Raw genomic sequence first — 24,705 nt, forward strand, 5'->3', positions numbered from 1 at the left:
TCACAGAGCGGACACTTTGACGATGTTGACGCCAGCCGAGCTAGCGGTGGTGCGGATGCTCGGCGTCACGGGGCATCCCCGGGGAGGCGGGGGTCTCCGCTGCGGGGGCTCGTGGAGGCCATCGCCGTCGGGGCTTAAGGCGGGTGGAGTCGGGAGGCTGATTATGGCTGTGGTGATCTGTCCACCCTTGCAGTTGACCCTGCTGATGTCATCGGTCTTCAAGTTTAGATTTGAGCGACTGGGATGGAGAGAGAGAGAGAGAGAGAGAGAGAGAGAGAGAGAGAGAGAGAGAGAGAGAGAGAGAGAGAGAGAGAGAGAGAGAGCGATAGAGAGAGAGAGAGAGAGAGAGAGAGAGAAAGAGAAAGAGAGCAATGGATTGTCACAGGCACCATCCTACAGTGCATGCCATCCAGTGATTCTGGGTATTAAACTTGTAATTTCCACAGTATCGTGGAAACGTGATTCTGCAACCTTTTTCATTTCAAGGACACCAACTTTGATATTCGTTAGGCCACGGACCCCCATTATACAGCAATCATATCTCTGAGACCCCAATCTAATCAGAAATCAAAACATTGTTAGTGTGTGTAGAGCATCTTCAACAGGGGGTCCGGGACCCCTAGAGGTTCCTCAGAGTTACTACAGGGGGTCCTCCAAATCTTTGTGTGATAGAAACCTTTTTTTCTCCTTTTTTATATTAACCACTTGAACCCTAGTGTCCATATTCTGAGAACTTTAGCCAAAAATAGCCGATGTACGAGCTTGTAGATCAGCTATTTTTGGCAAACAGCTTTGGTGTAGAGGGGAAAAAGAGCAGACTGAGTACAGAGTGAAAGGTCAAGTTAATTAAGTATTGACGGTTAGTCAAGTGGTTAAATATAAGAAAACACAAATTGACATGAATCCAAAATACACTGATGATTGAGCTGTCAAACAATGAAACAATATGGAATCTATGAAAAGGTTGTGGGGGTCCCTGCTTCATCTCTCTCTCAACTAAGGGGTACTTGGTCTGAAAACGTTGAAGACCCCTGGTGTAGAGTGTACACATGGAACCACATTTAAATGTCCATAGGTCCACATGTGTACACTCTCAGAGCTATACAGAACTGCATGGGGGTCGTTGAAAATTAAAATGTTTGAGAACGACTGCCTTAGGTTGTCTTTCTACTTCACCTGGCATTCCGAGACGGCAGCTCCCGACACTGTATGTGGATGGCACTCAGCTCCTGCATGGGACCTGGCTGGGTGGCTCCAGGGTGGTCAGGGGGCACGCTGGCATTGGGCAGAGTGACGTCCTTTTTGACCCGGTGGCTGCAGCAGGTGCCAAAGGAGCTGTCCTGGCTGGACATGGAGGGGCTGCGGGATGGGTATTTCTGTATTTCTAGACAGTTCTGCTCATAATATATCTGCTCGTCCACAAACTCATGGGCCTGGAAAGGAGTAGAGAGAAAAGCGGTAGAACAAAAACGTGCACACACACACGCACACACAGGGAGATAGAGAGAGAGAGAGAGAAGCTGTCAGATGTATAGACGCAAATTGATTGACTCCTGTTTTTTTTTTGCTATAAAAATAAAAGTTCTTATTATTTGTGAAAAGTGGGCCCAAAATGGACCTTATTATAGGTAAGTAAGTAAAATAAACAAAACAATAAAAATGTACAGTAAATTACTCAATTATTAAAAATGACTGCGGTTGAGAGTTAAAGTGGACTCACGGTGGTTTTCTCCAAACAGTGCAGTAGGTGGTGGTGTTGGCATTCTATCAGCGACATAGTCCTACTCAGCGTCTGTTCATCCACCTCTGTACCCTGCACGCACGTACGCGCACATGCACACGCACGCGCGCACGCACGCACGCACGCACGCACGCACGCACGCACGCACACACACACACACACACACACACACACACACACACACACACACACACACACAGATCTTTGCTAATTATTAGTTCATAAAGAAGATGACATTAACGGTGTAGTCCCACATTCATGGAAGGCATTCCAATGGTGAAGAACATGAATCATTGTGCATATTATAAGCCTGGTCCTCTACTCCTCTCATGGCTAATAGCGAGGTACAGTGGGCGGCCGTGGCTGAGTGGGTGGAGAGGCCTTCTGGGAATTGGAAGGGTCGACCCCTGGCCCGCCCAGTCTACTGTGTGTGTCCCTGAACACGGTCCCTAAACGCCTAACTGCTCCCCGGGTGCCATATTAACGACAGCCACTGCTCCTAATAGTCAGGATGGGTAAACGCAGAGGACAGCTATACTGTAGCAAATACCCTGTAAAGGTGTCAATACTGCAATGCAGAAGTACTCTGTCAAGGTAAAAGTCTGTAATTAAAAATGTAACTGAGTAAAAGTACAAAAGTGTTGGTATCAAAATGTAGGCTGTTGTACCGGTATCACAGGTTTTCAAATGTGTAAAATGTCAAAACATTTGAAAATAGATCAGCTTGCAGATCAGCTGTTTTAAAATGGTATATATATACGGCTGAAGTGGGTAATGTATGTTTTGCAATAATAATCAAAATTTACAAAGTAACTAACTCAAGTTTTCAAATAATTGTAGTGGAGTGGAGTAAAAGTACAATATTGCCTCTGAGATGTAGTAGAGTAGAAGTAAAAGTACTGAAAATCGTAAATACTTTAGTAAAGTAAAAGTACCTCAAAATTGTACTTACAGTAAGTACAGTACTTGAGTAAATGTACTTGCCACTGCATATCCCCCGACAACAACTAAAGCGAACACAATGATTATTAATATAGTAGGCCTACGGCTGAGGGACAGGGCTTTGTTGTCAGTAGTTGAATCAGTGATGACAAGCAATTACGTTGACTCTGCAGTGCAGACATTTTGACCGGAACAACTCTGGGTCAGGTTTGTTGATTTCATTATCATTTGCCCCAAGCCCGATCTCTACATGGTTGCGTGCCGTTGTTATGCACCGAGCTTGTAGACTGGCTATTGACGGTGTGTGACGCCGGTGCACTGCAACCAGTTATACATCAGGCCTTTACTTGTTGCCAGAGTTAGAGGTGTAAAGCAGGGGTTCCCAAACTTTTTTGTCTCAGGGCACCCCATAAATATTTATTTTTTAATCCGAGGCACCCCTACATTATAATTTTCACTCCCAGCACCTTAAATTTATAGCATATTTATAGCATATTGTCGTCGCACCGCGAGGCGTTGTGTGCTTGTAGATCGGCTGTTTTCACTAGTTTTGTGCGACAGTCTTGTATGATGAAGCAGGGCTTTGCTTTACCAAAAGACGTACACATTTGAAACTTGGAGATACGAGGTTTCTGCCTGACAGTGACGATATTTTAGTGATTATGTTGCGAGGAAAACGTTGAGATAATAGCCATGTTGGTTAGAACTGACTGAAAATAACTTTGTACTTCAAGTTTAAAATGGTACTAAATATTTTTTCAAGTGTCCAAATAAATTCCAAATATTATCAAATGATCTTGCGGCACCCCTGGACTGCCGTCGCGGCACCCCAGGGTGCCCTGTCACCCACTTTGAAAACCCCTGGTGTAAAGCAACTAAGTACATTTACTTAAGTACTGTACTGTAAGTAAAAATTTGAGGTATTTGTACTTTACTTGAGTATTTCCAATTTCCCATACTTTTACCTCTACTCCACTACATCTCAGAGGCAAATATTTTACTTTTACTACGCTACAATTATTTGACAACTTCAGTTACTACTGTAGTTACTTTGTAGATTTGTATTATTATAACAAAACCACTTCAGCCCTAGACCTATATACATTTCAGCCATTTGAAAATAGCAGATCTACAAGCTCATAATGCGCATTGTGAGCTTGTAGATCTGCTATTTTCGAAAGATTTTAATTTGTATACATTTTATACATTTGAAAGTTCATAAAAAGTACTTTCTACTTTTGTAATTTTAAGTACATTTTGATACCAATACTTTTGTACTTTTCTTTTTTTGTACTTTAAGTACATTTTGAATTCTGGACTTTTACTTGTAACAGAGTATTGCAGTATTGATCATTTTATTAAGTAAAACCCGTGAGTACTTTTCCACCACTGCTTGTTGCATTCTGCACAGATCAACATCCACCGTTTTTGCATCCAAATTATTTAGCTAAAAGTTCTGAACACGATATATACCACAATTAAGTAGACCTCAGTTGTCCTTGCTAGACATTATTATAAGCAACGTCTATGGCCCCAGACTAATGAATAGTCCATTCATTAACCTTAGCAGTATGCTCAGTGACTGGCTGACTGTGTATACGCATTTGAACATTTGAATTCCTTTTTGTCAGCTAGCAGCATTTTAATGAACATATCTACATACAGTACAGTATGTGCATTCCCTCAGTCTGAGATTGGTCTTTGAATCTGATTGCTTATTTTGGTACATTGGGCATGCCACATTTTTGGTTATTAGCCTATTACCATCGTAGCCTTGCTTTGTGCAATTTGCACAAGTTTGCAAAACAATTTTGGGATTACTGAAGTATTCATAATATTCTTTTGTAAGGGAAAAGACACACTGCCAGTCTACCGTTTTAAATTCGGTAACTCATAACATGGCTTGAGGCTTTGCACGGTTGAGGAATCATTTGTTTTTGATGTTTCAGAATTGAGATTGTGGGGAAATAGAATAGAATAGAAATAGAAAGTAATACGTGTGTGTCAACTTGTGTGTATACTTGGAATTTGTTTAACCACTTTCAATCTGGCGTCCCCATTTTGGGCATGTCATTATAGGTAAAAATTCTTGTGACAGCGACTAAATACATATTTGAGTTATTATATTACTATTATTATTATTATGGAAGTCGGCAGTTCTGGACAGTCGTATATCTGAACAACTCGACTCGAGTTTGAAGTTGGTCGGTCATACAGATTTTGTGCATTTATTGTAAGACTAGAAGCTGGGCCGCCCTTCGGGCGGCCCAGCGTCTAGTCGGCGACCTGGTCAACTCGGAACAATGTAAATAGGGAATGAATGCCCCGCCCTTTAATGCAAACCCCATTATACCTGTTTTCATAGGACCCGTTTTGACCATCTGTCTGCCTGTGTCCATTTATGCCCATATATGGAGATATCTGTATCTGTCTGTCTGTCTGTCGGCGTCCATTTTATGTCCATATATGGAGATCACTGCAGTTATTGTTCTGGGTCCATTTTATGCCCATATTATGGAGATATCTGTCTATCTGCGTCCATTTTATGCCCATATATGGAGTATCTGTCTGTGCCTCCAACTGTGTTGCAGACACAGTGCCGGTTCCCCCTTTAATGCAAACCTCATTATACCTGTTGTCATAGGACCCGTTTTGAACATCTGTTTGCCTGTGTCCATTTATGCCCATATATGGAGATATCTGTATCTGTCTGTCTGCGTCCATTTTATGCCCATATATGGAGATCTTTGACCATCTGTTTGCCTCTGTCCATTTATGTCCATATATGGAGATATCTGTATCTGTCTGTCTGCAATCCATTTTATGCCCATATATGGGGGCATTCATTTTATGCCCATATATGGAGAACGCGCGTGCCCGTGGGACGAACGGTTCTCGAGATACGCGGATTACATACATACACATACACACTCACAGAGATTTTTTGTTGACTCATGTGGCGTACGTGATGTCAGAGCCTTTTATGAAGTGATGTCACAATGAGTCAGAGCTTTCGCCGATTTCCTCCGGAACAGCCTGATGTCAACAATCAACCCCGCATAAGGAGATTCCGAACGTTTCTCGCCGGTTCGGGAAAACCGCGCGTCGGGTCGGGTCGAGACCCGGCACTGCACTCCGTGCCGCGGCGGGGAACGCGCGTGCCGAATCTGAAGCCGGTGGGACGAACGGTTCTCGAGATACGCGGATTACAGACACACACACAGACAGCCCTTCGGGCGGCCGAGCGTCTAGTCGGCGCCCTGGCCAACTCGGGAACAATGTAAATAGGGGATGAATGCCCCGCCCTTTAATGCAAACCCTATTATACCTGTTGTCATAGGATCTGTTTTGACCATCTGTTTGTGTGTGTCCATTTATGCCCATATATGGGGATATCTGTCTGTCTACGTCCATTTTATATCCATATATGGAGATCTCTGTAGGACCCGTTTTGACCATCTGTTTGCCTGTGTCCATTTATGCCCATATATGGAGTTATCTGTCTGTCTGCGTCCATTTTATGCCCATATATGGAGATCTCTGTAGGATCTGAATTGACCATCTGTTTGCCTGTGTCCATTTATGCTCATATATGGAGATATCTGTATCTGTCTGTCTGCATCCATTTCATGCCCATACATGGAGATCTCTGTATCTGTTTGTCTGTGTCCCTTTATGCCCATTATGGAGATCTCTGTATCTGTTTGTCTGTGTCCCTTTATGCCCATTATGGAGATCTCTGTATCTGTCTGTGCCTCCGACTGTGTTGCAGACACAGTGCTGGTTCCCCCTTTAATGCAAACCCCATTATACCTGTTGTCATAGGACCCGTTTTGACCATCCGTTTGCCTGTGTCCATTTATGCCCATATATGGAGATATATGTATCTGTCTTTTTACGTCCATTTTATGCCCATATATGGAGATCTTTGACCATCTGTTTGCCTGTGTCCATTTATGCTCATATAAGGAGATATCCGTATCTGTCTGTCTGCATCCATTTTATGCCCATAAATGGAGATCTATGCAGACACAGTGCCGGTTCCGGAAAACCCTGATGTCAGACATCAGAATCCAAACCTTTCGTGCTGGTTCCAGAAAATCGCGTATCGGATCGGGTCGAGGCCGGGCACTGCACTACCTGCTGCGGCGGGGAACGCGTGTGCCGAATTTGAAATAGGGAATGAATGCCCCACCCTTTATTGCAAACCCCATTATACCTGTTGTCATAAGAGCCGTTTTGACCACATGTTTGCCTGTGTCCTTTTATGCCCATATAGGAACATCAGAATACGTAACCATGGCATTTTTTGTTGACTCATGTGGCGTACGTGATGTCAGAGCCTTTTATGAAGTGATGTCACAATGAGTCAGCGCTTGCGGCGATTTCCTCCGGAACAGCCTGATGTCAACAATCAACCCCGCATAAGGAGATTCCGAACGTTTCGCGCCGGTTCGGGAAAACCGCGCGTCGGGTCGAGTCGAGACCCGGCACTGCACTCCGTGCCGCGGCGGGGAACGCGCGTGCCGAATCTGAAGCCGGTGGGACGAACGGTTCTCGAGATACGCGGATTACAGACACACAGACAGACAGACAGACAGACAGACAGACACACACGCAGAGACTTCTCGCATTTATAGATAGATGATACTGACTATGATACTAACCATGATACTGATATGATACTGACCATGACACTGACATGATATCGATGATACTGACATAATACTGACATGATACTGACATAATACTGACATGATACTGACATAATACTGACATGATACTGACCATGATACTGACATGACTGACCATGATACTGACATGACACTGACATGATACTGACATGACTGACAATGATACTGACATGACACTGACATGATATCGATGATACTGACATAATACTGACATGATACTGACCATGATACTGACATGACTGACCATGATACTGACATGACACTGACATGATACTGATCAGAAATGGTTAGAATTTGTCTAAAAAAAATAGCGGAAATAGCAGAACACCCCACAATGCAACACCTTCTGAGCTTGTAGATCGGTTATTTACGCTACTATTAAGTATATAGAGATTAAGTGTGTGGTTACAGTATATATACCCAAAAGCTTAACCAACCAATTAGGTATCTATCTATCCAGTGTTAGCCTGGTTAATAAACCAGACTGCACAACACCACCCCCTGGCGGTAACGCAGTGAGGAATTAGTATGAGCAACGTCAGGCTAATCCAGTGTACCATTACTACTTTTAGTATAAAGGAATCAAACCCACATGGTTAGTCCTCGACTGTCCTTTTAAGGGAAGTCCAAGGCTTGTAAAAAGGAATAAGATTGACCTTCTGCACTAAGGGTAAGTGGGACTTCTTATCATAATACCTGACAGAGCCTGCAGCTAGATTAAAAAGTGTTGGCGTTTCCCAGAGTTCTCTGAATGTTCTCTATGAGTGAGCCAGTCATTTCTGAGATGTATACCCCATCCTCTGGCCTCTCCCCAACAGACCCACGCACAAGTACAGAGAGCGAGTGACAGCAGTGACACAACGGTAATTCAATGTGCCAGCACTGCCAGCCTCAACACATACACTGACAGGCTCTGGGTCTCTCAGTGCACACAGATGGCATTTATATGATAATTCTAACCACTCCCAGACATCCATGAGCTTTCAGTACTGGACCCGATTAGATCCGAATGGATTCTTTTTACTGACTGTGAGAGAGAGAGTTTCCCGTGGTGATGGAAAGGATAGCATAGATATAGGAAATGGGTGCATGCATTATATGGAGCACACCGTATTATTTCCATGGAGGAGATAAGAAGAAATAGGAGTGTATGTGAAGGTTACAGCATAAGGCGATGCTTATTAAGAGGATACAGAGATCTGTATACTTGGAGAAAGTGGACGGAAAATGGAAAGAACTGTAGGAAATCCACGGCAGAACTACATCTACAAAGTGCGGAGAAGAGAAGAAACGGATATAGATTGCCTCCTTAAGGGGACAGAGTTTGGACATTGGGGTCCAATTTCACATAGATTAGTTGTGTCGTTTTTCAAGTTCCCCAGCCAGTTTGCAACAGTGGCCAGCTAATTATAAAAGATGCCAGAAAAAGCAACAATCTCACACTGAGGTTGACTCTCTTTCAGCTTGCACAAGCTTTCCATACAGGGATCTCATTTAGCAGAATGTTACACTGACAGAAAAAAGTAGTGCAGTAAATGAAGCACTTAATACCTCATCGCCTGCCTTTTTTGGGGAGGAGGGAGGGGGGGGAGGGGGGCGGGGGGTCCTGGGTGAGTGCACAGAGAGGGTAATAATAACTGGTATCAGTTATAACTTACCAGCCCTTGGGCTGATATGGCATTAGCTATAACCAATCACAAGTGCCACCGAGTGCTGACCTGTCACCGTGAGTGATCTCGCTGGGGGAGGGACTTCTTTTATTTTTATATATATATTTTTTAATACAGTATAGCACAGATGGACCATTAGGGCTAATAGTTGTTAAAAGAGTTTAAGTGGTTAATCAGACTCATCGATTTAGCCCAAAAAACCCTTTTCACAACAATTCGTTTAGCTATATCATATCCCCACAAAAATGCACCTCTCGATTCACCGCTAAATTAATCGATAGAATAATCTCTAAGAATTGAATGTCTAGTTGCAGATTAGTATTGCAGTTATTACAGCAATCTCTGAGGATAAAAACAGTTTTTGTTATAATGACTTCTAGATGATTCAAGTATAGGACAGAGACTATTTGTCACTGTGGTGTGCATACCGGTATGTTTGTTTACAATCTATTGAGTGTCCCCGCAAATGGTTAGCAGATGCTACTACTTCAGTGGTTCTCAAACGTTTTAGCAAAATACCATCCACAAAAGAGACATTTGGTTTCTCCCCAGGACACAAACTTACAAAAATACCTTGTGAATTTATCGCGTTTTAAAAATATATATATGTTCAAAGATATTTTGTAATAGGCCTATATATATTTTTAAAATGAAGAAAATGGGTTCAACTTGCCATAAAAATGGTTGCATGACTCGAAAATGGGTCCCGACCCATTGTTTGAGAACTACTGCTGATATTGTAATGACGTTTGTGCTGCTGGCAGTGGTATATCGTCGCTGTCGGGTGAAAACTTGTATGTCCAAAACCATTCTTTTTGTGTTTATATATTTTTTTAAATGTTTTAAAATAGTGAAAATAGCCGATATACAAGCACACAACGCCTCGCGATGCAAGGCGTTGTGTACTTTGTGCAATAGTCTTGTGTGATGAAGCAGGGCTTTACTTTACGGAAAAACGTACAAATTTGAAACTTGGAGATACGAGGTTTCTGCCCGACAGTGACGATATGCAGGGCCAGAGGTGTAATCTCACCGTAAGCTCCAGTAGATCATTGAGCAGTCCGTTGCGTTTGCTCTGGAGGAAAGCGTTGGAGCTGCCTGACTTGGCCACTCGTATCCTGGTCAGTCTGGCTTTCTGGGCAGGGGAGGAAGAATAAGTCGAAGTCAGCCTGGAGCAGTGGTGGACAAGTATTCAAAAGTACACATTACATTTAAAAGAAATTCAGATCTACAAGCTCGTGACCTTGTACAGTATATAGAGTGATTAATTCATAATATATTTTTGTACATTAGGGTCCCAACTAAGATCCCTTCCAAGAAAAGTAGTGGAGTCAAAAGTACAATATTTCTATTTGAAATGTAGCGGTGTGAAAGTCATAAGCTTGCAAAACACAAAAACTAAAACTCCAACATTTACTTAAGTTCAGTACTCAAGTAACTGTCCGCCACTGGCCAGGAGGGAACAACATAAAACCGAAAGAGTGGAGTGTGTGTGTGTGTGTGTGTGTGTGTGTGTGTTTGCGTGCGTGCGTGCGTGCGTGCGTGCGTGCGTGCGTGCGTGCGTGCGTGCGTGCGTGTGTGTGTGTGTGTGTGTGTGTGTGTGTGTGTGTGTGTTGGGGTGCTTAGATGGACAGGCAGAGATCATTAATATATTTTTTGCTAATGCCTTATTTATCAGCACCAATGTGCAACCACTCCAGTAGTCGTTGCCACGGCTACCACTGCCTCCAGGAACCCCTCCGGTTATGTCCAAGCTTTTGTGTGTGATGTGTCTGAATGAAGATGCAATCTTTCTGCTGCAAAGGACTCCACTTAATTAACAACATGAACTTATCTTCCCTAGTCTGGGCATGCCATAATAGGCAAACATTCTGCAAAGATAAGCCGAAGAGATTTTATATAGAGGGGGGGGGGAGGGGACCAAGTACACCTGTAGACCCTGGGGTTATACTTCAGTCATTGAAGTATATAGGGTTTAACCACTTGAACCCTAGCGTAGGGGGAACATTAGCCAGAAATAGCAGATCTACACATGCTCACAATGTGTCGTGACACAACGCATGGTGAACTGTCAAAAAGTGGTCAAAGTACAGTTGTCTTGTAACTCTCAGGTGCAGTTCTGTATACCAGTAAGACTACAGGGGTTTAAGTGGATATAACAGAAACGTGTTAAACAGAACCTTTCACACACAGTACACTGTGGAAGATCCAGAAAAGCTCACAGTCAGTCACTAACTGCCTGATGAGAGCCACATGGAGGCATTATGATGAAGTGCGGGAGCGACACAAAAGCCAAGTTTCACGAAACAAAATATTGGCTCGTCAGCGACCGAGACGGCTGAGCAGCCGCTAATGGATGCATTATAGCTTTAGTGCTTATTCTGCCCACGGAAGGCGGAGGATTTAACGACAATGTACCTGTCAGCCAAATATAAAAATGACTTTAATTTCAAAGTCTATGGGCTAACATTTGTCAACGTGCTCCGATCTACCATTAAAAAAAGCTGGGGTTGAGCTCAACTTTTTATAGATTTTTTTTTTACAGTTATGTCACCCTCTATTTTGCTATCAATGATGTGGAACAATCAAGAGAGGGAGGCATGGAGCGGCTGAGAAAGGAAAAAAAGAGAAAATGGGATATAGAGATAGATGTCTTGATAACATAATGACTGTGTAGGATAAACCCCTCTTTGACTTTGTCCTGTTATGCTCAACAGCAGCAGCACACAGCAACCGCATTTCAGGAGCAGGAGACAACCAGAGCAATGCCTGCTTCTGGAGAGACGAATTGGAGCTAATGGAATTAACTTCGGTTCTTTGGAAATTGTCATTCAGTGATCGAGATGCCTTTGAGGCTGTGAAAGATGGATGATACCAACATAATAATTACCATTCATAATTACTGGGTACGAGTGTGGGTGTGAGTGCAGGACAAAGGTAAAAGAAAAAGTGTGTGTGTGTGTGTGTGTGTGTGTGTGTGTGTGTGTGTGTGTGTGTGCGTGCGTGCGTGCGTGCGTGCGTGCGTGCGTGCGTGCGTGCGTGCGTGCGTGCGTGCGCGTACGTGCGTGTGCGCGCATGCACGCATGTCTGTCTGTAGCCCCTGACTACTGCTCTCTCCCTCTGAGCAGTTGACGGTGTGATTGAAAGTGCGCAGGCTGCCTCGGCATGCCTGTGTTTCTGTAGACATACCATATTGATCAAAGGCCACGCTTAACACGCACGCACGCACGCACGCACGCACGCACGCACGCACGCACACACACACACACACACACACACACACACACACACACACACACACACACACACACACACACACACACACACACACACACACATTTTCTTTTACCTTTGTTGTTAAGAACAATTACTCTAGCCTTGAACCTTCAGAACCATATAAGGACGTGCCTATCTCTTCTTTCTTCTACTTTTGCAGCTCCTATTCTGTTTAGACATTCTAAAGCTGAACTGTGGTCGAAGCCTGAAATGTATCATATATAAGCCCCCGCTGTGAGGACAGGTGTCTGTCTGGTTTTGGTTGTTTGTGTCTGTCTGCTTGGCCTATTTACAACCCTGTGAGCCTCTGTCTTGCAGTGTAGGACCATATGGGTACATACGGTATAGCAGCTACAGCTCTGTCTAAAAGAATATTAATATTGTGTAAAAAAAAAAGCATTGGAAGCAGCAGATGCCATAATAAGTAACTCTGACTTCAGTGGTCTTGTGTAATATTGTAATATGTTTTAGAACTCTAGATTTGAGCTGTATGCCATAAAAATCAAGAAAAAAAAAGAAGAAAAAAAAAAGAAAAAAAAGTGTGTTATATTTCACTGCACGGGCAATGTATCTAGATTCTAGAATACATGAAAGTTTAATGTTTCTAAATTCTATTTTTTTTAGACAGGGCTGTATGTGTCCAGGACGTGTATTGAACAGTAGGACAACGACAAGGGCCTTTCCACCAACCAGATCTCTCTGCTTTCTATACTTCTCCTCACTCTCAAGAGTCGTATGAATAATATGCTGTGTTTGGGTTCAGGCGGCTGTCTCTAGGTTATATCAAGTTTACCCCAGGGACAGTATAGGAGTAGAGAGAAAACAACTTCACAGCATCTATAGTAGAAGTGTGGAACCCCCCCCCCCCCCCCCCCCACACACACACACACACACACACACACACCAAACAGAAACACGCACACACACGCACGTACCGGTACACACAGGGGTGTCGCACCAAATTCTGGGCCCTGGGTACAAGGATTCACTTCAATTATCTTGTGCTTTAACTATTGAAAAATAGCAGATATATAAGCTCACAGCGCGGCACCGAGTGCCGCGCTGCGAGCTTGTAGATCTGCTATTTTTGAAAAATTGTGAAAACTTGTGAAAGTCTTTGAATATTTCAAATCCTTCTAAGGTTTTTTGAAAAACCTACCGTATGTTTCTATGTCAGTGGTGCTCAAACTTTTTTTACGTGAAGGACCCCCAAAATGATATGTATTTGGCCACAGACCCCCATCTCAAAACATTTAATTCCAGGAACCCCCCAGAAGCAAGTTTAAAAAGTAGTTTAAAAAATACGTATATTCAAAGATTTTGCCCACATTTTCATGACAAAAATAGCAGATCTACAAGCTCGCAGCGCGGCACGAGTGCCACACTGCGAGCTTGTATATCTGCTATTTTTCAATAGCTAAAGTATAAAAGAATGAAGGCCCCTCCACCTTGGGCCCTGGTAACTCAGTCCAACTTTTCCCCCCCTTGTGACCATAGACTGTATAAAAGATATGGACAAAGCGAAGCCATTGGTTTCTAAACTTTCTATGCAGCGCAAATGACACAATATGGGTCCTTTTTGGCATGGGTGTTGCCATCATAGATTGTAAAGGCACCAGAGGATGCTATTGGCTGCCAACGGTCACGTGCAACCGCAGCGATACATGGGAGAATGTGGTCGGAGCACACGAAGAAGAACACAGCCGGCTGGTATTAACCTCGCCCACAGATATAAAAAGCTAGATACCTCGTCCACCCGCTGCAGTTGATTGGAGCGACCCGTCCAACTTGGTGGGCACAAAAGAGGAAGTGTCGAGGGCAGGCTGCCACTCAAAAACACTACTGGCCAATCACAACGCGTCTTTTCCGGGACTTTTCCATTCAGTTCAAACCAGCTTTATTGGCACGTTTACATGATCAAAGCAAGTGTCAATACCAGACATGGAGCTATGGATCCAGGATTGTTTTGGTCACAAAATATTCCCGTCTCCATTCACTGACAGATTAGACAAGCTGATGCCGGGCACATTGCAGAAAAGCCTTTATGCAACATCCTCAACGTTAGTTATTCAGGTCAGAAGAGAGCTAAAGACTGAAATAATTATCATTGACAGATGTATTTATACAAAAACTGCAAATAGCCTACAAATGAAATGGGACACTGGCAGTCATATTCCAGTCATGTATCTGTTTGTACAGCCCGAAGCTGCACACGTAAGGACCATGTCTCTCTCAGAGCCTGTTTAGACGGCCGTTAAAAGACTATTTATTTCTCAAAACCGAGTGTTTGGTTAACAACTCTAGTTCCAGTTTAATCCAGTCCCAACTGTTGCGCGACGCAGCTGTTTTTAAGAGCTGCGTACGAAAAGACCCGCCCCCACCTGCCTCTGATTTGCCTACCGACCTTCCGTGTCTGTTACGACACAGAAGAATTCCAAGCATGTCAATCAAAAATCTGAGGGAAAGCCTGGTGATCGTTAACAATGGGCGGTTTGATCCGGTCTAAGAAGTCGCTTTGTTTTGATTCCCTCCGTTTGTTTCCCCAATCCCTATTAACACAATTAGTGCCTCTTAATCTGAAGGTTGCTTGGTGCCTCGGTGCCACGCAGTTTCCTCCATAGGCCGCCGCTATTATTTTGAAGGGCTGGAAGGGGGTTGTTTTTGTTTTTTTGGATTATCACTTGACGGCAACGATTACGTCATCTAGTCACATGACAGTGTGGGACAAGAAGAGGAAGATGGCTGCGCCCTGCCTTGTGCCTTGTTTACATTTAGATCTGCTGCAAAATGTCTCAAAATGGCTATTTTGTTTAAATGACGTTTCTTTATGGGCCTCTCCATTGACTTAACATTGAGGAGCTTCACTTCGCGTGCACGCCCAACGTGCGTTGTAAACAAATCGCCGACATTACCGATGCGGGCGGGACCGGAGCGACATTAAGTAAGTAATAATATCTTTACTGTATATACAGTAAGATTCACAGTCCTCACCGTCAACGGCGCCATGGTATTAACCCTTTCAATGACGGTGAGCGCCGTCTACAGCAGCAGAACAGTTAAAATGCTCGAGTAGCCTAGTGTAGTCTTGCCAATCGCTACGAGTTGGAATAAAAGATGCATATCCCAAAGACATTTTTCAAAAGCAAAACTACACCGTTTATTAGGTAGGCCCTAAAAGTATGTCCTTGAGTGCAGGGGAATTATTTTGGGTTAAAACTGAATCCGGTTTGATAGTTCCGGCAAATTGTAGTCCTTTGAGTACTACGACGTAAAGTGGTTTCCTCTCCCGACCGGATCAAACCTCGAAAAGTGAAGTGATCCCAGACTAGGCTGGTATTATTTTAGTTGGCCACGCCCCCCGCAACTTTATCATCAATTTTAACATAAATGGGACCTTATTTTCACAAAACGCATATAATCGTGATTAAAAGGCTATTTTTAACTAGCGATAGGAACCATAAAGTATTTATGAAAATGTTAATTAAGGTTAGAAAACAAAAGGGGAAAATGAATGGGGTCCAATGGAGAACAATTCTTTTTGCGATCGGCCGGGGGGGAAAACAGCGCAACTAGCAATCATAGTTTAGTTTTAGTTCCGTATTGGAGTCATTTTAAATCGGCGGAACTATGCCCCTGCTTGTGACGCCCCTGCCCCCCCCCCCCCCCCCCACGCACACACAGAAACACGCACGCACACGCATGTACACACGCAACAGAGGTTATGGCTGTGAAATCATTCCTCTTCATACAGCCGCAGTAACCTTGAATCTGTACGACTAGGAGCAGGTGTGTGATAATGTGGTCAGTATGGAGGGAGGACTACATTAATATGACATCTAATTGAGGTTCCTTTCCTTTTCTATTCTCTGACTGCGAGAGGCTGAGACGGATAGATGAGAAGACCTTCTTGTGCACCAGAATCCCCAGATGGCTGCCTAATTGTAATGGGAGCCCGGAGCAGCCCACTATTATGGTAGAACGAAGACGGATGGAGAGGTGAAGGGAAAGAGAAGGCGGAGCAGGAGAGGGAGGGAGGGAGGGAGGGAGGAAGCAGGAGGAATGAAAGAAGGTGATGAAATGTGAAAATGTGAAATACGTGGATCTTTCTCTCTTTCACTCTCTCTCTCTCTCTCTCTCTCTCTCTATAATGCAGTGATTCCCAACCTCTTGGGACGTTGGGGCCACGAGGATGCGAGTGGGCCCCCAAATAATTGGCAAAATACTCACATTTCATTAATATAAAACTTTTATGAAGAACGAATCAACGAAATAGCATGTCTTTTTTTTCTTTAAAGCCTTGATAAACCGGACAAAAATTACATTCCATTGATCCATGCCGGAACACAATCGATTAATTTATCACAATCGATATATATATATATATATATATAAATATATATACTGTATATATATATATATATATATATATATATATTATAATTAACCCATTTAGTGCTCCAGACATGAACGGGTTAAATGTCCAGCGTGCCGCCCGCAGGCTCCCATACGCTTCCATTGTCTTATTTTGAAGGCCAGAAGTCCATTGCGTAAACACTTCCGGTTTGACGTCATGACGTCATTCACCGGAAGCAATCGTCATCAACATGCGGTTGTGTAATGGCGGATCGCTGCTTTTCAACATGTGTTTTATTAGCGAGAATCTAATGCCATCCTTGGCTTTAAAAGTGTTGTTTGGAGAAAATGGACATTAAAGATGCGATTCCCCGTCGGCCTCCATGTTATGGGATTACTATTTTGTGCACGTGGATCCGTGATGATGAATCGGCGAGGCCGATCGTGCCAGGACCTTCTGCCCGGCTACAGGGTAGGAGAACCGGAGTTACTCCATATACAGTACTTTTCACAAGTATACTCGGGATCGGCACTCTAAATACTCGAGTATTTTTCACGAGTATTCTCGGGATTGGCTACAAATGAGTTAACATGTTCTGAAGATGCATGGGGCCCACCCATTTGACCCAGATGGGTGGGCCACGCCTTTTCAAGTAAACCCCTCTCTCTCTCTCTCTCTCTCTCTCTCTCTCTCTCTCTCTCTCTTATGCTCTGGTTGCAGAGCCCCAACCTCTCTACTTAACAATGATTGAAAGCAGGACATCTTGCTTGTGCGTAAGACACAGAGATCAGCCCCTGTTTTTATACTGTTAAGAAGAGATCACCTTACTGTGACAGGCCTCGACTGCAATTAGAAATGAACTCCAGACAGCCTACAGTAATTGTATATTAACAATATCTAATTGATTTACAGAGTTCATTTTGCATGCTTAGGGACAATGAGTAGGTGTCAATTGTTTTTAGAGAACTAGAATGATTTGTGATGTTTATCATATCGTCGTTGTCAGATGGAAACCTTGTATGTCCAAATACCGTTCGCTTTGTATTTATCATTTTGAAAATGATTTAGACTAGTGAAAACAGCCGATCTACAAGCACACAACGCCTTGCGGTGCGAGGCGTTGTGTGCTTGTAGATCGGCTGTTTTCACTACTTTTGTGCGACGGCCTTGTATGATGAAGCGGGGCTTTACTTCGCGAAAGTAAAGCACACATTCGAAACGTGGAGATACAAGGTTTCTGCCCGACAGTGACGATATCCTTGTAAGCAGCTTTAATTACAGTAGAGTAGTTGTTTAGCCCACCTCCAGGATTGAATTGCAGGATAATGGGGTCTCGGATGTCAAGATTAATGACTCAAGATGTGTGGGAGAAGAGGTTGTTGTCCTGGCACCACTGTTACAGGTCTGCCACCTTTAGATAGGCCTCCTCGCCGGGCGTGTGGCGCTATTCCGATTGTCCCGTTGTTTAAATGCAGTACATACAAATGGTGAATGCTAACCTGTCGAGGCTGGTGAACCCTAACCCTAAACCTAACCCTAACCGGACTACATGGGACCTCAAAACAACGGGACCTCGGAATATCGAGATTTTGCCCTCCTCGCCACCACTGTGTCGTCTGTAAACTTAAGGCCTGTCCATAGTACCAATGCAACTAGTCGCAACTCCTTGCAACAAGACCGTTTTAAGGCCAGTCCACACCAATGCAACTCCTTGCAACTGCCATTCATGAGGATAATGGTTGCGAGTAGTTGCATATCGCAAGGAGTTGCGTAGCGAATGATTGGTGTGTACTCCTGGCCTTTAGAGAGAGTACAGCTGAGGACTGTGTATTGAATGCATTCAGATTGTTTACAAGTGCAGCATCAGCACTCTCAAAAGACGGGTGCTGAACTTTATAGTCTGTGATTCCTCTTATTCCCTGTCACATGCGCTGTGAGTTGGAACTGAGTTAAGATTGTGTCCTCATAACACTAGTTTGCATCATCTATTGCCTGCCAAATTCATCTATTTACATTCCTCTCTATGTTGTTAAAGCAATGTTTCTCTTTCTCTCTGGCACAGACGCACGTACGCACGCACGCACACATACACACACACACGTACGCACGCACGCACGCACGCACGCACGCACGCACGCACGCACGCACGCACGCACACACGCACGCACACACGCACGCACGCACCACCTCCAGGATTGCATTGCAGGATAATGGGTCTCTGATGTCAAGATTCATGATTCAAGAGGGTATATTTGTCACTCTCTCATACAGGCATACTTATACATGCCACACACACACACACACACACACACACACACACACACACACACACACACACACACACACACACACACACACACACGCGCACGCACACACACACACACACACCTTCTTACGTCATCAACTCCAGTGACGGAGGGTCTGAATCACCAGTCAGTATGTCTGGTTTCGTCAAAGAAAAGGTTACCTAAACCTTGAACGATTGACTGTGCTGTAACGGAAGTCAGTGATTGGTCATTTCATATGTCGCTTATTTTCTTCCTCAGGGGACATCCTTAACCACTTTTCAATAGTTGTGCCCCAGACTACCCTGCCTCTCGCTTACGTTGAACCTCGTGGTCCACTGGTCTCTCCAGCTCTTTTTCCAAGGACGTCAACTGACCGTGACTTACGACACACCAGCAAACACTTGTAATGTACATGCCATGGCTATAGTGTGATTAACTTGTTTTTTAAAAGAAAGATCGGAAACTTGATAAATGTGTGACAATAATATGCAACACCTGTCGAAACAGCAGTAAAACATATTAGCACGACTAATCAGAGATGCCATGGATGCTCTGTGGGAGAGAGTGTCAGTTGTCCACCACACCTGTAGCTATAGTGCTGCAGCCCAGTACATGTACAGTACAGTAGGCCTAAAGTAGAGCCCAGTAATATATGGCATACAGTACTGTAGGCTACATACAGTAACATAATCACATCTTATGGACACCACATTATAGTGCATCGAGATAGGGCTGAATCAAATCGTATGGTACTATATTGGGTCCTTAAAATGTGTCTAGATGTAATCAGATAGTAGTTTGTCACTTGCTTAAGATGCATATGGAATGGGTCTCGCGGGGTGAGATGCTCACCCCTAGTTAACAGTGTAGGGCTGTACCTTCTGGGCACGTCGTTTGTCTGCCCTCTGGTTCTGGTGATAGATGCGGCTGAAGTTGGAGACTATGACAGGAACAGGCAGGGCAATTACCAACACTCCACTCAGAGAGCAGATGGAGCCGAAGATCTTCCCCGCGATAGTCTTCGGCACCATGTCTCCATAACTAGAGAGAGACAGAGAGGGAGAGAAAGACAGACAGACAGAGAGAGAGACACAGAGAGAGACAGAAATAATGAGAGAAAGAGAGAGAGAGAGAGAGAGAGAGAGAGAGAGTAAGAGAAGGAAGAGAGATTTTTCAGTGTTGGAAAGGACAAGCACTGAATCTCCAATCGAACTTTCTCAGTTTGTTATAACTGAACCTCTCTATCGGCTGTTCCTCTGCCATCCATTCCTTGCGGCCCTTTATTTGAATCTGGCTGAACAAATTGCCTTTTGGTCTCTAATGGGCTTCCCAAAAGTGGATAAATCGGTTGTAGAGGCTCTGAACGGGTGCCGGAGTGGGCTGCGCCACACAGGGCCACCACCGCTATCTGTGCTACTCAGACCTGGCAAAACAAAGCCGTGACTGTGGGCCCTGGTGCCAGGCGGGAGCCAGGTTGGTGCCCTTGGTGTTGGTCCTCTGTGCATATTCAAACAAACTGATTCAATAGCAATGCTAGGGGCTTGTAATTAGCCAAGTCAAGACACAATGCGAGTGCTGTGCAGAGGTAGTTGCCATGGTATTTATATATGGTTATAAGGAGTACAAAGGGGAACAAACAATGCTAAAAAAAAATGAAGCTAACGAGGTAGGATATTGACTGTGAAGGCACACAATGCAATGTAACAAAGCAACAAGGACGGAAGACAGACAGACAGATACAGTAGATAGATAGATAGATAGATAGATAGATAGATAGATAGAGAGAGAGAGAGAGAGAGAGAGAGAGAGAGAGATAGAGAGAGAGAGAGAGAGAGAGAGAGAGAGAGAGAGAGAGAGAGAGAGAGATACACGAATGCCTCACTGATTGCAAGAGCAACTCTCAGCAAAGAGAAAACTTGAAAAAAGGACAAAGAGGCCACGGATAGAAGAGAAAACATATTACATAGAAAAGGGAGAGCATGTTCTGCAACTCAACACAACCATTCCTTCAAGTGCCTCTTTCAAAACCAATCACAACCCCGGAGGTCAACATGAGCCTCTCCGCTTCTCAGTTTCCCCTCTTACCACCCCCCACCCACCATTTTTCTGGCCTCTTTGGCTTGTCACGAATTTCCTCTCCAGTGAATCTTGACACAAATACAGTCTCGACAAGCAATCCCCCATACAGTAGTTATGCTGTTGAGATTTCTTGCTCTCTGGGGAACCTCGCTGCCCAGGCGGGTCGATGGGTGGGCGCAGAGTGTCCACTTTACTGTTTGGTGCTGTCTGGCCCAAATTCCCCTTCCATAGAAGAAATACCTTTGACTGCATAATTTGCTCACTATACTCACTGACTGAAGAGCAGGGGTATTGTTGGGGGGGAGGGGGGGGGGTTCTGCTCCTGTTGGAGGGCGGCAGTGTCTCAGGAGGCAGAGCGGCCACTTGGGCATCTGAAGTCTCCCAGTTTGACCCTGAGTCAGTGTCTGAGTGTCCTTGAGCAAGACAGAAGATGAACCCCTAACTGCTCCCGATGAGCAGGCTGGTGCTTGCATCGCTGTGTGAATGGATGAATGTAAAGCGCTTTGGACAAAGGCGCCATATACTCAATGCTCGATTTACAATTTTTATTTACCTTTTAAATTGGAAGAAAACCCAACTTCGCTCAGGGCTCTTTATTCCTCTGTGGAGAACGGATATGTTCTTTTTTTTTTCTCTGACAAAATGATAATTTGGGGTTAATTAATTGAACAACAACGCTCAGGGCAGAAGCAGGGGATTATAGAATGGAGCTCTTTTGTTTTTCTCTCTAAATCTTGAGAGTGCGAGATAAAACCCCATGCTTATAAAGCACGAGTAGTCCAGGATCAGGCATCCTTCCTTGTCTCCATGATTGATCAGCTACAGTATCAGCTAGCTGTCTCTGGTGTAAGAATAGGATACATTCTTGCTTATCTTTAAGGATGGAGCCTCAATCAAACAGAGTTGTTTACTTCTCTCTTACCTTTCGTATTTGTACAAATCTTTCTAAACTCCAAGAAGCCCACGGAACGGAGAGATTATGACTGAACGCAGACACGGACAGATGGACATTCAACCACCAGGCTGGTTCAAAGATAATTTCTTTGCCCTGCCCCTGGCTGCTAAGACAAAGCACACTCTCGGACACATCTCTCTCTGACTTGGCAGGTGGCAAACATTTTCATAAACCGCAATGCAGTCAAAACTACGCTGTTACACTGCAATGTCTTGAAGATACCGCTGCCTTCTCCTCCATCAGCGAGTTGGAAGAAACAGGAGGCGAGGTGGAGACAATACGGTCGAGGGATCATTAAGTAGACCATGGAGATGGTGGATGCTGCTGGCCCTGTAGGGCAGAACGCTGATTTCTCAGTTTCACAGCGTCAGCTGAGGGCTCACAGGGCCAGCATCTCCAGCTCTCTGCTGATCCAGAGTCATCCTGTTCAAAATGAACCTTGGAGAACAAACATCTGTACAAATGGATGCTCATTTCTAACGTCAGAAATGTTAAACGTGCTCAAACCTGTTTTCCAAAACAAAATATTTTGTGTACACTGACACACCATCTGCAATGCTAATGTGTTTATGCAAAACAATGTTGTTGTTTTTTTTTACTTGCGGGTTTTGAGGTTGAAGTGGCAGAGGTTGGAGATCCGCAGTACTTTATGTGGCATTTAGTGAGTCTCCTGGGTGCACTCTTCATGATGATAATGTAAATTTACATCAGCTCCACGCAGCACAGGAGGACGAGAGAGGGATTTGCAGAATAATGACAAACAGCTGTGCTGAAAGCTTCCGAGTGTGAAATGTCAGTGGTTTGAAACCTCCATACAACCACATAATTACAATCTATCAGCGAGTCCGCTAACAGAAAGCGACAAATTACATATTTGAGTGTGCAGTAATGCAAACTAATTCTGCCAAACTGCACAGGTCAAGCAGATACTTGTATCCCACTTGAGTAAACTACGTATGTCTGTTTATAAAATGGGCTTACTACTGTGTAAGACATGGAACATGGGTCAGTCTCATATTTTTACGGACAGAATGTTGTGCTTATTCTTTGCAGAACAACACTGTGATAAACACTCGCCTGACAATAAATAAATCCAGTAATCACATAATGTATTGTTCAGCGAAAGTGAGGAGTGGTTAAGAGAGGCAGCAAGGCACAAAATACAGCTGTAGGGCTATTTCTGTGCTAAGTGGTTTTCTAAGGGCATTCATTACTCTACTTTTTCTATTTGCCACAGTTTAAGACCAGGACCTAGCTGGGTGGGAAATTCGATTTCTTGCTTGTTTTGCTCTTCATTGGAGGGATATCTGCAAAACACATCTACTCTTTAAAGAGGCCCAATTTTGATTGCATGGGCATCAACTAAAATAGATTGGATCGGATGTGGCACATCAAAGACAAAGAGGCACTATGAAACCAAAGCAATCAATTTGGCTCTGTGATTTCTGCTTATGGGGGTCAGAATGGAATGACTATGATGAGTCAAACTTGTTACAAGTGCGATGTGAAGGAATGATCAAGACTTCGATTACTGCTAGACCTGTTAAAGTTTGTGTTAAGTGCCTCCATTGACAATCTTGCTTTGACTCAGTGTAGGGTTAGGGTTAGGGTTAGGGTTAGGGTTAGGGTATATATATATATATATATATATATATATATATATATATATATATATATATATATATATATATGTTGGGTGCCATGTCTTCCTTGGATTAGTGGGAATTTGCATGCAAAGTTTCTACAAGTTAATAACACATTTCTGGAAAAATAAAAATAAAATCTTAAATTCTGAAGAAAACTATACAAATAATAAAAATAAATAATCTACAAGCCTACAGTGTTTTGGGAATCGCAAATAGGGCATAAGCATGAGTAAGAGATGGCAAGTGTTTTGTAAGAATAGAGTCCCCAAAATAATTCAGGCTGTTTCTCTGAAACCATCCCAGGAGCAGCAGGACTCAAATCCAATCTTTTCATTCTAAATATACAGTATGATAAAGGAGATAGATAGAGATGGCAGACAAAAGCTTCCACTCTGTTCTGCTGAACAAAAAGATAGGCTAGAGTTTATTCATATTTGAGGTTGCAAAGGACTTTAGCAATCTATGGATTTGTTTCCCCAGGGAGTTGATGATGAATGTGTTCTGTAAATAAATACCTTCTAGTGACAGTGCTGTCGCCACAGGATATCCAGACTGATACAGCAGGCATACGTAGGCTTTAATCTCTGCCTGGTATTGATCCAAAAAGAGCTAATGTTGGTTCCATACATAATGCTTATTTGCAAAAGTACCTCGTGTTTTGGCACTCCAAATGAATGCTTGGACACCATTTGCAAAGATTTGTTATAATTATTTACAGTAATATAGGATCTCAGAAGTCAGACGTTAAAAAATAGCTCAAAATATTAAGCTAATATTCAATTGGAAATTCTGAAGATGTTTTAATACGTTTTCCAGTAGAATAGAGGATCCAACGGTTCAGGAAAACACAATTGTTATAGCTAATTGACACATTTGGGGTCGAGCTTACAGAGTAACAAACATTTTGTAACAATATCGAGGCAGTTGGCAGTATTAGAATCATCTTTAAAAGCTGCCAACCATAACCCTAACAGCTTCCCGCAGCTATGCTCCGTTGCATGACAGAGCGCATGGAAAATAGCCAATCTACAAGCTCACAGAGCGTGAAAGAGTGTGAAAA

At 43.6% G+C, this 24,705-nt stretch overlaps 1 protein-coding gene across 1 annotated transcript in view; it reads right to left on the reverse strand.

The window, feature by feature from the left end:
- The window catches only part of LOC308286522 (A-type voltage-gated potassium channel KCND3-like), a gene marked incomplete at both ends in the record, with an annotated part of 101,815 nt that continues 77,110 nt past the window's right edge, over positions 1-24,705 (reverse strand). Inside the window, 5 exons of the mRNA XM_080727563.1 lie at positions 1-238; positions 1,177-1,433; positions 1,721-1,813; positions 10,081-10,182; positions 19,844-20,006. Coding sequence (XP_080583689.1) covers positions 1-238; positions 1,177-1,433; positions 1,721-1,813; positions 10,081-10,182; positions 19,844-20,006 — 853 coding nt within the window. The remainder of the gene's footprint in view (positions 239-1,176; positions 1,434-1,720; positions 1,814-10,080; positions 10,183-19,843; positions 20,007-24,705) is intronic.

This window comes from Nannobrachium achirus, assembly GCF_963921795.1.
Source record: "Nannobrachium achirus genome assembly, chromosome: 6".
Classification (NCBI taxonomy): domain Eukaryota; kingdom Metazoa; phylum Chordata; class Actinopteri; order Myctophiformes; family Myctophidae; genus Nannobrachium; species Nannobrachium achirus.